Consider the following 17,825-nt stretch of genomic DNA (forward strand, 5'->3'; position numbering starts at 1 on the left):
AATAAAAAAAAAGCATGGAAAGTCTTAAAAATCCCAAATACATTAGTAATTTATTATCCGTATTGACGATGGGTATCCTTACGCTATGTATCTTTAAACCCAAAGCCCAACACCGATTTTGCGATTGCGTGATTTTCTGGTGGTGCATAAGAACTGCCAGTATCCAAAAGACAAATAATTACACAATAACGACCGTTCCCAATATACTATCTACACTATCTACAGATAGAGATAAATTACTACCTTCTACTGTCAGTAACTAGCTGTCAATAATCTGAAGCTGTCCCAATATACCCGATAAGTCAGTCTTATCGCCAGTTCACTGCTGCAATTTCCATAAAAACTTTTTGTTTTTTTAATTTTCATAAAAGCTATACATCGTCCCATTGACAGACAGCGTGTACGGATAATATGAGTTACCATCGATAAGTTTATTGAGACAGAAAAGTCACCAGTAGTTCTGATTTTTATCTCAAAAACGCCACAACCGGAGATAGGCTGAATATTTGGAATGGCCGTTAGGCAACCACTGCCTGTAATATTTGTAAAGTAGTTTGCAGCAAGAGTCACCTTGAAAAATTATAAAAGATTCTAGAATTTTTGGTAAAACATGCATTAAAAGTCCTCAACTCCTTAATAATTTAATAACTTCATAAGACGAGGCACACGTAATCCGAAACTTTAGATAGAGAGAATTGTTGTGAAATGATACTATAAAAACTGCCACAGGTAACTGCATATCTCTTTTTCAGTTCTAGAAGGCTCTGGTGGCTGGACCGCTTTCACTGAAATTGAATCAGAATTTACTACTGAAGAAGGCTCTGGTGCAGGTATTTTTTTTTGTTAATCTATATATATATATATATATATATATATATATATATATAAGAGATTTCGGATTTTTCGAAATTCCACCCGCAAGAGTTTTTTTTTATTATGAACAGAACAACGTCTGTCGGGTCAGCTAGTTACATATAAATTATAGGATAATTTTCCACAGTTATAGGATACCAATGTTATAAAGCTTGTGTGTTGAATAGGATAGGATCAAAGGGTCCACTAGAAACGAGACCATAAATTTCATTAGCCAAACAAATGTTTGACATCTTTAAAAGAATTGTTTTCAAGTTTCGCAAATACGTAATTGACATAAAAACTGTAATTATTCTCTCTTATTTTAAAAATTGTTGGATATATAGTTTTTTTGTTCTTACATTATGTGATCCGTTTTCAGATATAAGTGTAACGGAGGTAACGGTAACTCTTAGCGAATTCACAACAGATACTAACACAGATGAATCTACTGATATCACTATAGCATCGACAACTTTAACAAATACCAATAAACCTTCTGAACACACTACAGAAACCGAAACAAACACCAACGAAACTACCGAAAGTACTGAAGAATCCACAACTGTAACAAACACAAACAATAATGCTGAAAGCACTATTTATTCATCAACTACTGACATTGCAACTGAGAGTACGATTGATTCCAACACTGGAACAAATATTGTAGAATATAGTGAAAGTACGACCGTAACAAATACAGATAATGTAACAGAAATTAATTTAGATTCAACAACTGAAACAATTACCGATGAATCTACTGAAAGTAGTTTAGAACCCACAACTGGAACAAATATTGAAAGTACTATAGTTTCAACAACTGAAACAAATACTGATGAATCTTCTGATAGTACTGTAGAAACAACTACAGATAATACTACTGAAATAAGTATAGAATCTACCACCGGAACTAACAATGACAATGAAACTGAAAGTACTATAGATTCGACTACAGCAACAAATACTGGCGAATCCTTCGAAAGTACCATAGAATCTACAACTGGTACAAATACTGACGAATCTTATGAAAGTACTATAGAATCTACAACAGGAACAAATAGAGAAAATGCTTCTGAAAGTACTTTCGAATCGACGACAGGAACAAATACTGACAATGGAACTGAAAGTACAGTAGAATCCACTACTGAAACGAGTACAGATAGTACTATTGATAGTACTATTAAATCCACAACTGGAGCAAATACCGACGATGAAACTGAAAGCAGTTTAGACAGCACAACTGGAACAAATACTGACAAATCATCTCAAAGTACTGTAGAATCTACAACAGACAGCTCTACTAAAACAACTATAGAATCTACAACGGGAATGAATACGGATGAATCTACAAGTGGCACAACTGATGTAGGTCTTCAGACTGGTAGCACAGAAATAGGTGTGTATTTTATAGTAGGTAATTAGTACATAAGTTATTCTTCCATAATATATTTATTCCTACACACTTAAGAGTTCTTTAGCTTGGGTATTCATCCACCTGATTTCTGTAGACGAAGTATTGATTGACTATTGAGAAGCTCTACATAAATATTTCTTTAGATTATTGACCAACGAACTTGTGGGTAACCTGATGGCCACAATAATAACCCATAATACCAATATATTTGGATGACTTTCTAAAGTACACGTATTTCACCTTTCAAGAGGAAAAGTCTCCAAGTAACATTGACTCACCATATCAATGTTTGATTAAGATTATGCAAAAGCATAGCAAAATGACCTTCCGCAAACAAACGCGATACAATTCCACTTTAATGAAATTTTAGTAGTTATGATGAGTCAAGCAAGGCATGTTTCAAGTGATTAATGAAAATCCATAACTTTATTGCACTGTGAATGAGGTCGTCGCCAAATACGTGACATACGATGTTATGTCTAAGTAAACAAGTAATTTTGTTAGCCATGGCGCTCTTCAAGCTGAAAGATAACTAATAGTGCTCGGGAGAAAAGGGGGCAAGTACTATTGCAAATTAATACGAATTACAAATCGTATATATTCAGCACCATAATTTATTCATGCAATGAGACTCACTTTGTTGGACCGATAATATTGAATTGAAATTCTATATTGTTATACCTTATTAATCGTGTGTTGTAGTCTGTCTGTATCTCTTTGTTATAACCTCCTTTTACCACTCACATTATTTTACTAAAATTATTTACGATAACAGGAACAGAAATAGTCTCGACAACAGATGCTGGGTTCAGTTCGACTGAAAGCTCTACTATAACAGAAGCTGGAACAACACAGACTGGAACCAGTGAATATGCCGAAACATCTTCCACCGAATCTAACGAACCAACATCATTAACGCAAGAAAGTACTACTGAAGGTAAATAAATCAAATAAATACTATAATTCTTTCTAAAATTCATAAATCAAAGGATTATATGGCGGCCAAAACTTGATTGTGTTTGCCTAGTCTGACGGCCAATCAGCATGTCCTAAATTTTTAGATCCATAGAAGCAATATTTAAATTTAAAAAGGTAATATTTTGAAGAGAACGGGTTTGATTTTCTGTGTGTTTATAGATTACTCAAAACTACTTAACCGATTTTATGAATATTATCTGCAGTGATTAATATAGGCTACATTTTTTTCTAAAATTTGACACTTTCTATTTGTTCTTCGAAAGTTTCTTCAATTGGGCAGTCATTATTGGACGTGCACTGCAAAAGCTATATGGGGCTTGGCTATATAATATTAAAGAGATTCTTTGAAGTTCAAAATAGTTCAGGTTGCTCAAAAAATATTATATGCCAATCCAATTGACACTTTGTTACATTTATTACATTTAAAACATATTTACTTTTATATACTTCAACAGAATATACGTAATATTAATTAAATAGAGACAAATAAGGTTTTCGATGTAATTTAAGTCGCTAATAAGGTTGAGATATAAGTAAGCTGACATTTGAACAAACGTATTGCACAACAAAATTAAGTGGTACTTAGATTTACTTATTCTAATAGTATCTAAATATATCTATAATATCTGTAATAATGTTCGGAGATATTCATTTTTATTTTAATTATTTCTGATGTTAAATAAAAAAAAATACAAAAAAAAACAACGGACTTCAAAAAACACTTTTCAACACAACAAAAACAATAAATGTAATATGCACTAAAAACAAAAAAAAATATTGCGTATTTTTATAGAATCTAATTAATTAATCTAATTCTAGTCACAATTATTGTTATTCTTGAAATCGGTGTCCTCCCGCCGCCTTGTCACGTTGTGCGTGCCACACAAGCATATCTCACCTACAGCTATGTATATATGTAGTTACAAACCTACCTTGGCTGACATCCACTCCAACATATCAAACGACAACAATTTAAATTATTGTTATTTTTTGACTTTTAGTGTACACACTAATAATTTGTCTAAATATATTGTGTAGACCTACTAAACTTTGCAATGCAGTAATGAACGTAAGCTAATGATTACAGACATTAGAAATTCGTTAATTTGCATCTTAGAATTGAAGAGTTTCGTTACTTTGTCATGGATTCCATGACAAAGTAACGAAACTGATTCCATTCCAAACTCTCACCAAACGACCTTTGAAGTATGTATATCCTTTCCAATAAATAATAATCATCAAAATCGGTTCGCGCGATATTGAATTATTCGTCCATTTGTCGCGCACATACTTTTAGCAAATGGTATTCTAATGGATGCCATTGTCAGATCTAGACCAAATTACAATTGGACCACACGGGAAGCACCAGCTTTCAAAAAAAGAATAATAAAAATCAGTACACACAGTCGAAAGATCTCAGGTAACAAACATAAAAAAACATACTGACGAATTGAGAACCTCCTCCTTTTTGAAGTTGGTTAAAAAGCCACCAATAGTCATCATAATATGGATAGTTAATATCTAATAGAAAATCGTGTTTAAATGGTAATTTTATGTTTTAGCTCAATTGGACTGGAAATCAACTGTGGAAGTATACACTCAACGGCAGAAATGTAAGATTAGGCGTAAGATCGCTAAATGCACGGATATTCGGATATATCCGTACGGATGCTGTCCTGACAAACGAACACCTGCGAAGGGGCCTTTCGATCTAGGTATTGGTCTTTATTTAAATATTACTTTTTCACTTCAATGTTCTTTCTTAACTAATAAATAGAGAATTGAATCATGGATGTTCCATTAACTGAATTATAATCAGCAACCGATTGCTGACAAACGGACTCAGTATCTACTATCTTAAAATTTCCTACTATGCAAGACGAAACTGAAATATGAATATGATTTATCTCCAAATAGAAATAAATTAAAAGGTGTACTTTATAGGCACTTCCCAATAAACTATCTACAGATAGAGATAAGTTACTATCTTATACTGTAAGTAATTAGCTGCCAGTAATCTGAAGCTGTCCCAATATACCCGATAAGTCATTCTTATTGCCAATTCACTATTGCAATTTCCATACAAACTTCTATCCCTGGTAAGCTATACGTCGTCCCATTGACAGACAGCGTGTACGGATAAGATGAGTTAACGTCGATAAGTTTATTGGGACAGAAAAGTCAACGATAGTTACGATTTTTTATCTCAAGGAGATATTGGAATATTGGGAAAGGCCGTAAGTCAACGATCTGGGCACGCAATAAAAAAAATGAATGCAACAGCTACAAAAAATAAAAGTTTACTTTTGTTGTAAGGTTGTAAGAACATTACGACGTGCGCTGACACAAAGTACGGTTGCTGTCCCGACGGTGTATCACCAGCTCTGGATGATAAAGGAGCGGGCTGTCCTGTCACACCCTGTAACGAGACGCTCTACGGCTGCTGCAAGTCTGACAACATTACTGCTGCTACTGGAAATGATGATGAAGGATGTCCCGTAATACCAGCCTGCAAGACTACAGAGTAATTTAACTAAATAGTAACAAATATTTAATGGAGTTTCAACAATTTCAAAATATTCGTTTAATTTTGTGTAAATGTGTATTTTCGAAATCTTAGGGTATCCCATGTGCTGGCCATCTCTGCTTGGTCACGTTCTTCGGTTTTGAAGGTCCTGTCCGTAATTCAAGGATTTCGTTAGGTTACTTCTTTATTGCGGTCGTAAGTGGTAGGCTAATAATTGTCAGATTGAAGATCTGGTCCGACAGTCGGCTAGGTGATCGTCTGCGTGGTCTTCTGCTTTCCACCTTGCCTATTACTATCAACTTGTCTAAATTACTCGAAAGGCGTCGGTCTAAGTGGTAAAAATACCCCAAGAACTTTTGATAGCAAATTGTGAACAATCTAGTGCCCATGCGAAGTTACTCCTCCGAGGCATCCTTCTCCAACACCACATCTCAAACGCCTCAGGGTTTTTCTTTTCTGCCGCTCGGTGCTGCTCATATGAAAATAGAAGTTCTTTCTCAGCTTTAGTCACGGATCATCGCTGTTGGTATCGACTAGTCGACGAAACTGATTTAAATAAAAAAAATCATAATGTCTCACAAAAGCGAATCTTACACAAATAATGAGGTCAAGCTCTAAAGGTTGATGCATCCAATATACGATATTTTATATTTATGCATTTAATTCTTTATTATTTTTCATGAAATAATTTATATTATTCAAACACGACTCATATATTTGATTGCACCTTACAACCAAATTTGTTATGTATATTACAGCGATTGTAAAATACTCTATTTGATTGAAAGAAGTGGCCGTTGAGTTTCTTATTATGTTGTTCTCACGAGCGCAACTTTTTACGAACATATAGCAAATTCAGTAATTTAGAAGAAATATTTATAGTGACGATTCAGAAGCGCTTAGTTTAAGCCTGAAGGTTATTTGACTTTGACTTGACTTTAAAAAAAGATTTAATAATTTAATTCTCGGATTAGTTACCCTAAATTTAATAAATTTGAATATTACTTATAATGTCATCACCAAAATTCTTTTTTCAGATTTGGCTGTTGCGAAAATGAGCCCATTTCCGCTTCAGGACCTAACAAGCAAGGATGTCCTGAAACAGGTATGTAAACGTCTATTACTTAAACAAGAACATATATCAACAACGATTGAATCTGTACAGACAATATGTACACAAAAACCCAACTAATTATATACTCTATAACCAAGCTATCCATTGGTGAAAACGACATGAAAATTGGTGTAATAGTTGTTGAATTTATCGCTAACAGTTTTATAATAAAATGTAGTGATAAATAATACTTTATTTTGTTCTAGAAGTAACAACGACAGAAGGTACTACAGAGTATTCAGAGATTTCCACCACATCGACAGGTATTTATTATCTTTATGAGTTAATACCTACAGATAAAAGATTACTGGTAGCTTTTATGAGCAAAAAGTGACGAGACGAGTTTAGCGCCTCTTAGAATTCTTGATGGAACTCGATATTCTGACTACGCAATAAACCTCTTCACTTTGACACATAAATAACGGTACAAGAATTTTATGATTGTTTTGACCCCTCCCCCGTCATAGCTGGTCATATTTGTAAGACCCTCCCTTACTTAGTGTGATGTTAGATATTTCGCAATTATACATTTAATTTAAATAATACTATGATTTATAAACGTTATTGTTATGTAACATACTCATAACATATTATTTTTTTCAGAAACCCTTACAACAGACAGTTCGACAAGCTTCACAGGTATGTTAATATTTGAATTTTGTAACAAACTCCAACGCTGTTCTGTCAATAGAAAAAAACCGGTTGGTATGTATTCTATGTAGGTATTCGGGAATAATGTAGTCTAAAGGCATCAGGCAAGGAGTAAAATGAAATAACGACATATGACATATTATAAATTTTATAATATGTCGTAATAAAATGCTAAGGATTAATGTCGTATTTGTGTATAGAGCTATTATATTATTCTACCTACTAAGCTAGAGGTCCCGGGTTCGAATCCCGGTAGGTGCAAGCATTTATATGATGAATATAGATGTTTGTTTCCGAGTCATGGATGTTTAAATGTATTTATGTATGTTTAAGTAAGTATATTGTATTAAATATATCATTGTCTTGTAACCCATAGTACAGGCTATATATGCTTAACTTGGTGCAAGATAATTTGTGTAAAAAGTGTGTCAATATTATTATATTATCGCTTTATAAATGCAAATTTTTTAAAGTTCTAAAATGGATATAGTATGTTATCCTTAAGAGATATGTATATGCCATGGCAGACTTTTGTGTAGACGCACTTATATATAAGATACACAGTTTCACCAAAAATTATTTTGTTATATCTCAAAGGGTTTACACAGCGTTTTCGTTGAAAGCCCCTAAACGGTTTATTTTTTCCGACAGCTCCACAAAGTATCGTTAATGATTGTAAAAATGTATGCAACAACTTAACATATTTCACCACCAAGAAAATCGGTGCAGTAGTTATGAGTTTATCGCGAACAGACAGACAGACAGATGCGGCGAAGGACTTTGTTTCATAATATGTAATAATAAAATACTAATTAGTAATTAAAGTGAAACTTTTATTATTTCGCCTAATATTTTTCGTCCATCTGTCGCATGTCGTATAACAGCCGCGAAGTAAGAGTGAATTTCAATTTCATATACTGTTTTCAAGTCACGTTGCCTGAGTGGCTTACGGCGCCGCTGGTTCCCGAGAGGGAGAGTAGGTTCGAACCCTCCCTCTCGGGAACTGACAATTGTTTTTTTTTTTTTTACATTATAATTTTTAAGGATAAGTAAAACATATTATATATAATTTGTTGGTGTCATTTCTAATATACTAGAAACTATCAAAATCTAAACTTCGGAAATATATTATGGTGCTCTGAGAAGAAGCGGCGCAAGAAACTCTCCCAGCATTCTTCTTTTTTGCGCTCTTTTTAATAAAATATGTAACAATATTGTACTGTAATTGTTATTGCTATAAAATAAATAAAACATTTAATTTTTTTATAGATAATGCCTGAACACTGGCAGGTACTTTATTATAAAAGTGTATTCATTTACCCTTATATATGTATTTTATACATATGTATTTCTAATGTTATTATATGTTATTTTGTGAAAAATGTTTCACTTGCATTATGGTTTCCTCCTCCTCCTCCTCGCGTCGGTTTCCTCAGTGCTGAGGGTCGTGATCATCTCGACAGAGTACTTTGTTGCGTATTATTTGCCGCCATCTGCCCAAAAAAGTTTAACTTTAAAGTTTATTCTATATCACCTTCAATTATTTTTTATATTATTTCCTTAGACCTAGAAGCCGAGACTACAACAGTGGTCTACACCGAAAGTACAACAGGTATTTAAAAATATTTTTATGTATAATACAGTTTTATAAGATTTCACAGAACTTATATTCTTGAAACTAATATAATATATAAAAATACGAAAGAAATAAAGTTAATTACCACAAAAATTTACTATAAGAATTAAGTCATCGTCAAAACACGCATTCAACTCTCAAAAATGCATTTTATTTGTATAATAATTTTAAAATGTTAATTAAATTTTAAAATTATTTTTCTACCTAGCCTACCAGTTATAGGCTCCTTTGTACTGGATGCAGGTTAGATTATGGGTACCACAACGGCGCGTATTCCTGCCGTGAAGCAGTAATGTGTAAAAATTACTGTTTCGGTCTGAAGGGTGCCGTAACTAGTGAAATTACTGGGTAAATGAGTCCAGGACCTAACGGCCAGGGATGTCCATGCAGTATATCTGAATTTGGCTGTTGTCCTGATAATGTCACAGCAGGTAATACATCACTTCATCATCATTATTTTTTGTTTTAATGGAAAAGGAGAACAAACGAGCGTACGGGCCACCTGGTGTTAAGTGATCACCGCCGCCCACATTCTCTTGCAACACCAGAGGAATCACAGGAGCGTTGCCCGCCTTTAAGGAAGGTGTACGCGCTTTTTTTGAAGGTACCCATTTCGTATCGTTCCGGAAACACCGCATAGGGAAGTTCATTCCATAGCTTTGTAGAACGTGGAAGAAAGATCCTTGAAAACCACACTGTGGAGGACAGCCACACAACCAGATGGTGGGGATGATATCCTAACTTGTGCCGTGTCGTGGGAAGGTGAAATTCGGCGGCAGGAATAAGGTGAAATAGCTCTTCGGAACACTCCCCACGATAAATACGGTAGATGACACACAATGAAACGATATCTCTACGCAACGCCAAGTGATCCAGCAGTTCACAGAGCACTGGGTCCCCGACAATTCGAGCTGCTCTGCGTTACATGCGGTCAAATGGATCGAGCTGATACTGGGGGTGCGCCAGACCCGTGATGACAGCAATAATTATTTCAGCCGGAAGACGTCCACTGATCGATCCTATCCATATCTCATCCAACCTTTTCCGGTGATCTTGACCAGATCGTCGATTACATAACTCTATTCGGTTCATTATTGACCACAAATTATTTTTCCGCTTTTGCAGATATATTTAAGATTTTGTACCGAAATAGTTCTAATGAGAAGCCCTGCTCCACTGTCAAACTGTCTGCTAACAGTAGTAATTTTTCACAGTGTGTATTGCTGTGACGATACCATAATGATAGACTCACCAAAACAATAAGTATATTGTTAACTCCATAAAGAATAGATCAAAACACAACTATGTAATTTTCGCCTGTCCCTTGCAAACCGACCATTTGTGACACCGTAGACTTAAAAGTGGTAACCGTAGTATTGCAAATATAACAATCCAAGGAAGCCAGATAGACTGGCGCCATAACGCGTTACGTTACAGCGAAAGTTATCACTTCAACAATGATGATAGTAGTTATTTCAAATTTAATATTAATTTTAGCTATAGGTCCAAATCTAAAAGGCTGTGGATGCATCACGTCTAAGTTTGGATGTTGTTTGGACGGTGACACTCCTGCGCATGGACCGGACCTGGAGGGCTGTTGTGCGCAGTCTCCGTTTGGATGTTGCCCCGACAACTACAAGGCAGCTGAAGGACCACATCTTGAAGGTTTGAACTTGGCATAAAGGCATAATAGGCATTTATTTTCTCAAATTTTATTCCTTTAGAATTCTTTTTGTTATCTTCTCTTATTTGAGAGAAAAGAAGCGGCGCAAGAATTATCCCAGCATTCTTTTTTGTGCTCTCTTATTAAAATATGCAATATTTGATGAATACATCGTACAGATGTTATACAGCGTAAAGATCTCGGTTGGCAGGTAAGGTGCATATGAAGTTGGCAACGTTACCTCTCTGTATGGTCAATCTTATCCTGTGACAGAGGTACGTACCAGACCTTGGGTCACCTGTCAAATCGGTTAAACGCTTGAATACCTCTGCTATGAGTTTTTGTACCGATGAAGCCCAAGGACCCATCGTCTCCACCCCAAAGGTAACAAATATGTATCCATCACCGAGTGATGCATATTTCCTCCGCCTTTGATTTTCGGAATAGATAAAAAACAGAATAACTTATTTTTGAACTTGATATTTCGTTAAAGATTCAGGGAACTGTTGGATGATATGTACATGACACTTTTTTCAAGGCCGTCAAAGGTTTTACTTAATATATTTATATGGAACTTATTGAAAGAACTATCAGATACTACCAACATCAGAAAGATGTAGAGGACATTTTTATTTTACATTTTGGTTCCCTTATTTCAAATTATATGTATGTATAAAGTCTTGTTTTTTATTCAAAAAGTTTTTTTTCTAAAATGATACTCATACGTGACGCCTCAAGGGTTCAGAAAACACCAGTATAGTCCGCGAATAATTTATTACCATCCAATTGTCAGTAAAACTACTTGGGAGACATTTATACACATCACCGATAATTAAATTATTATCACACTCAATTTTCTACAATAATGTTCAATCACTGAATGTAGAAATAAAGTACGACTCAATATTACACCCCTAAGTAGCAAATAATGTTAAACAATGTTGTTTCAACAAACAAAAAATAATAAACAAGGAAATTAGGTTGTTTATGTAAGAGCAAATTAAGTTATACTCGACCTTAATGTGCAAGACATAAGGTCGAGATTGTCTCACGCCGGTAAGTAATAGGTACGAAGGAATTTTCTGACTCTTTCGTAACATAAAACTAAATTTCAGGATGCAGTTGCCAGACAGCCCACTTTGGCTGCTGTCCGGACAACGTCACCATCGCACGAGGTCCCAATAACGAGGGTTGTGGATGTCATTACACCGAGTATGGATGCTGTCCTGATAGGTAATTTGTTTCTAAAATAAATTTCTTAAGGACTCTATAGGAGATCAAATGAAATACGTTATAATTTTTAAAACTTTAAACAAAAATTTGGTTGTATGATGTAGCTCTCTCTTTGTCTAGTATTTAGAATAGTATGAAATAATATTATTTTTACTAACCCAATGAAGCAGGATTTTTATATTTACAGTATTTTATCATGCTAAAAAAAATCTTAATGTGTCTCTATTTTAATTTATTCTGGCGAGCTAGATCCATAGTGGATAATTATTTTGAATTAAAATTTACGTTATTGTATAGTCTAATAAATTTTTCAGACTCTAAAGATGATTGACAAAATTATTGGGGATTTGTTTATTTTTCAAATAAACAAATCCCAAATAATTTTTAAACAAATAACTAAATTAAATAAAAGGTCGCTCGATGTTCAGTGAAGTCAGTCTCATTTATATAAAATGAAATTGTGTTTTTTTTAATGAAAATAAGGGACGAGAAGAGCAGGACGTTCAGCTGATGGTAATACGCCCTGCCAATTACAATGCAGTGCCGCTGAGGATTCTTGAAAAACCACAAAAAATCTGAGCGGCAACACAACTGCGCTCGTCATCTTGAGACATAAGATGTTAAGTCTCATTTGCCCAGTAATTTCACTAGCTACGGCACCCTTCAGACCGCAACACAGTAATGTTTACACATTACTACTTCACGGCAGAAATAGGCGCCGTTGTGGTACTCATTATCTAGCCGGAATCCTGTGTAAAGGAGCCTCCCACTGGTAGATTAGACTAGTAATTATTTTTGTCCTATGTATCCTCTCAAATGCTTGGAAGTGGGCCTTTTACTGTATTTTAAAATGCTTTCATGTTATTTTCTAACTTACAGTATGCCATAAATCTGCATTAAAACGTACACAAAAGTTAGCATACCTACGTCATACTTTGTAATTGTACTTTGTGAGAATAATCTATTTTCCTACCCCCTTATTCATAATGGTCCGCTAACTTTAAACAGCCGCTAAGGAGTGTTTTTCTTATTCTGACTTAGGTCAAAAGAAGAAGACAGAGTGAGAATTAGCAATGCTTGAAGTTAGCAGACTATTATGAATAAGGGGGCTAATCTATATCTAAGCTATTACGTAAATTTTTTCGTGATACATACCTATAATTGTATAGGTATGTGTCATCGGAGACCTTTCCGCTCAATAACCCTATCTTAATTTGAATACAAAAAATATATTGGTACTTTCAATTTGTATCATTATGAGTTATGACGTTTGGTTCTTTTATTTTTAGCCATCTTTGCGAGATTTTTACAAAATTGTTCCTTCAGAAAAGTAGAATAGCACGAGGAATAAATCATTTTAATGATTTTTGCTTCGTTAGGCCAAAGAAGTATAACTACTTGCGTGCATACATAAGTACACACACCCTTTTTTTTTCGTTTACCAGACATACAGCAGCGACTGGATATAACTATGAAGGCTGTGGCTGCCACACGTATCAATTCGGGTGCTGTCCTGACGGTGTGACGATATCCAGTGGCCCCGGTCTCGCGGGCTGTCTCTGCCAGCATTCTCCATTCAAATGTTGTGGTGATGAAGTCACAGCGGCTACTGGACCGGATGGAGCAGGATGTAACTGCGCGAACAGTAAATATGGCTGTTGTCCTGATGGAACTACTGCTGCAGCAGGGCCGAAATTCCTGAACTGTACAAATATACCGATAAATAGACAAGGTAATGCTACAAATGTAAGAAGGGTGTTGAGTAGAGAGTTCGCTTTATTGTGTGTCTTCTACCGCATTTATATATAAGCACAATAGTATAGTCAGGCCATAAGGCTTGGTACAATAAAATAATTCAACCAACTTATATACACATTCAATTCACACAAAATATTACCTTAATCTTAAATACAAAAATAAAAGAAAAAACATAAGTTTTTTCTATGGGAGAGGAGGACAAGTGCGTCACTTGTTGTTTTTTTATCACCGCGAGCCATTCCTGTTGTAACAAGAGAAGAATCACAGGAGCGTTGCCAGCCCTTTACTTAACTTTACACGCTTTTTCTTAAGGTACGCTTTACGCTACACATCCAGATAGTGGGGATGATATCTTAATATTCTTTTTCTATCTCGCTGTATATCCGTTAGAGATTTTCTTCTCTCTTGCATTACATAGATTTTTCTATGAATTAAATTTGATAAAATAACCAACGCAAGAGAAAAATAGTTGTTTTGTTTATAATATTACTTGTATAATATAAGGAGACTTATTTTTTCAAATTATTACAGAGGCTTGTAGTCTGCCGAAGGACAGCGGCGAGTATAACACTAACGTCATAGACCGTGCAGTCGTCACAACTAAGAAGTGGTACTACGACATGACGTACGGTGGATGCGCACCTTTCTGGTACTTGGGCTTCAAGGGCAATGCCAACAGGTTCTCAACACAAGAAGAGTGTCAAGATGTCTGCGTTCATCCAGCGCCTAGAGGTAAAAGGAAAAGGGTATATTATGCATAGTTCTTAAATAAGAGTCAATTTTATTTGTCCTTTGAAGTAGTGCAAAAAGAAAGTTGGAAAATTTTAATATTTATTAATATTTGTCGTCTCCAATCCGGGGTATAAACAGGAACACCCCTTTGTTGCATTGGTTCATCATCAGCCGGAAGACGTCCACTGCTGGACAAAGGCCTCCACCAAATACTCATCCAACGTATTCCGGCGATCTTAATCAGATCGTCGGTCCATCTTGTATGGGGATCCATCCATGGGTTGGTGTGTGCTTTGACGGCAAGTGAGATTTCTTCTTTTTAGTTCTCCAGACTTCTTCCTTATACTTTGGTAGGGGCCTCTCCGCACTACTACTACGAATCTACGCACGCATGTAGAAGTCCCAAAAAGGGTTGTTGAGGTACCACTAACCGGCTCCTTGAGCAAATCGAATTGACTACAGATTCCTCGTTGCAGCTGATCTCCATGATAAGGATTCTTGGTGATCTCAACGCACACCACATTGGATTGTACGGCTCATCATCACACGATCAAATTTGAATGTCATTGAAACCGATATATATTTTGTTCATAGACGCGTGTAAATTGCCGTCATCAAAAGGCTCGTGCACAGGATATAATGTGAAATGGTACTACGATTCTAACCAAGAACGATGCGCCAAGTTTATCTACGGCGGCTGCCTCGGCAATGATAACAGATTCGACTCCGAGGAACTATGTCAAGCCAGTTGTAGGCCTGAGAAGACTGAAGGTTTGTGTCGATATTAATTATTTTACTAGTCACGCGTCCGTTCTGAGAGTTCTTACAGAGCGTCGTGGTATTTCCGACAAATATAATATTTCAATTAATAAAATTAAATATTATATTGATTCCAGTGGGAGGCTCCTTTTGCACAGGATGCCGGCTAGATTATGGGTACCAAAACGGTGCCTATTTCTGCCGTGAAGCAGTAATGTGTAATCATTACTGTGTTTCGGTCAAAAGGGCGCCGTAGCTAGTGAAATTACTGGGCAAATAAGATTTAACATCTTATGTGTCAAGGTGACTTGTGAATGTTTCTGGCAAATAAAGAACTTTGACTTCGAATTAAATATTTAAGGCATGTAAATAGTTTAAGAAGTTCATTAATATTTCTAGAGCAATGCAAACAGCCAATTGAACAAGGAAGCTGCGCTGGCTCCTATCTCCGTTGGGGCTTCAACCCGGAGACGCGAAAATGCAGTCAGTTCATCTGGGGCGGGTGCGAGGGTAACGCAAACAGGTTTAATTCTGAAGAATTCTTCTAATGCGCCTGGAGTACCTCAAGGTATGTATCAATGAAATCAGTATAATATAGTTTTAATCTTATTTGTCATAGGGAAATGGGCGTTCAATAAAATGCATCCTCCCTCAAGTTTGTACGATTTGTGAGACATTCATTTACCAGTGGGAGGCTCCTTTGCACAGGATGCCGGCTAGATTATGGGTACCACAACGGCGCCTATTTCTGCCGTAAAGCAGTAATGTGAAAGCATCACTGCGTTTCGGTCTGAAGGGCGCCGTAGCTAGTGAAATTACTGGGCAAATGAGACTTAACATCTTATGTCTCAATGTGACGAGCGCAATTGTAGTGCCGCTCAGAATTTTTGAGTTTTCAAGAATCCTGGGCGGCACTGCATTGTAATGGGCAGGACGTATCAATAACCATCAGCTGTACGTCCTGCTCGTCCCTTATATTATTTAAAAAAAATGTAAGAAAACGCATGATTTGATAGCAATTCCGAAAGCTTTATGAGAGGAATTCGCATGTATGAATGAACAGGGCATAGAAAGTTAACACCTAGAAAGTAGAACCTCGTTAAGTCGAACCTCGATTAGTTGAAAATTTCCAAATCTCGAAAAAATGTTTTTTTCCCTTCCCTTCAAACACCAAAACTTCCGTTACTCAAAATCTCAACCCTTTCTCTATTAGTAGAATAATCAGTGAGTCCCTCCAAGCCATTTTAGTACATATCTTATCTCCATAAATTGAAAAATTTTTTTTTACCTCTGTATCTCGAGCATAGCAATGTTTTATTTTACAACCTTTTCAACTCTATTATTTGAGAACTCTATTATTTATTACCTCTGTAGTTCGAAGAAAAATATGTTACCGACCTTAAGAATTTGCCGATAGTATACAATTTAGAATTACCACGAATTAATATACTTTAACATGCGTTTGCTTTCTTGGTGTCAGGTGTTTGATTTTATTATTTTTGTTTAATATTATAATGTCTGGGAAGAGGTGAGACAGTTGCTCATGGGCATCCGCAACACCAGGGATCAAGAAATGCGTTGCCGGCCTTTAAGTTGGGAGTATGTTCCGAGTTTGAAAGTTCTTAAGTCATATCGGTTCGGGTAAACAGCAAGTAACTGATTCCAAGTTGTCATGCGAGGTAAGATGTTTCTCGCAAAATCATCTGAACAACTCATTTGACTACTACCCGTGAAATATGCGGTCAAAAGTTGAAGAGAGAGCCCACATCTCTACGAAACGGCAAAAATCAAGCTGATCGGAGATTACTTTATCGATTAATTGATATTTAACTAATTTCTTTACAACTTTCTTGACTTGGATTTTCATTGTTGTTTTTTATCATATTATGCACTTTATTAACATCGTAGTTATGAAGTAGTTTAGAATTTAGACAATCATATAATATACTATTTTCTTTTTTTTTAATCTTCTCGCATGTTGTGTTTTCTACTTCTTATCTTTATTATCTAACATTTTTCTTTCTTGTTCCTTCAGGTGATGGTTTTATTTTTATTAATATTTACTTTATGCACTTGTGATTGGGTAGTGACTATCTCAATATTTTAATGCCAGTTTTTATTACGATTGGTAACAAAAAATATAAATTTTCTACAAGATATACAATTAAAGATGTAAATGTAAAAATCTTATTCGGTTTGTTTCGGTACAGTTCTTTGATCTTATTATTAACTTAGTCAAATGTTTTGAGTTTTCTTTTGTGTTAATTCCGCCAATATTTGTCTTTAAACTATTCGACACGTATTTCGCCTCTACACGAGGCATCCTTAGGAGATGTTAACTCGCCAAACTCTGGCACGAGACGAGGCGAATTTTACACTAAAGAAAACTCGAATCATTTGGATAATTATGGATTTCAACAAAGTAACGCCTACTTCAATAAATTTTATTAACTTTATTTTATGAAATCTGATATAGTATGACTTTAACAAGACTTTGTTGTAATATTA

General features: G+C 35.4%; 1 protein-coding gene across 1 annotated transcript in view; it reads left to right on the forward strand.

Annotated features, from left to right (window-relative positions):
- The window catches only part of LOC126966127 (papilin-like), a 73,954-nt gene that overhangs the window by 35,080 nt on the left and 21,049 nt on the right, over positions 1 to 17,825 (forward strand). The window contains exons 1-3 of the mRNA XM_050810054.1: positions 14,409 to 14,558; positions 15,153 to 15,329; positions 15,717 to 15,885. Of these exons, the coding sequence (XP_050666011.1) occupies positions 15,267 to 15,329; positions 15,717 to 15,885 (232 nt within the window). The 5' untranslated portion in view covers positions 14,409 to 14,558; positions 15,153 to 15,266. Of the gene's footprint in view, positions 14,559 to 15,152; positions 15,330 to 15,716; positions 15,886 to 17,825 lie in introns of the transcript that reaches the window.

Source organism: Leptidea sinapis, chromosome 9 (genome assembly GCF_905404315.1).
Source record: "Leptidea sinapis chromosome 9, ilLepSina1.1, whole genome shotgun sequence".
Classification (NCBI taxonomy): Eukaryota; Metazoa; Arthropoda; class Insecta; order Lepidoptera; family Pieridae; genus Leptidea; species Leptidea sinapis.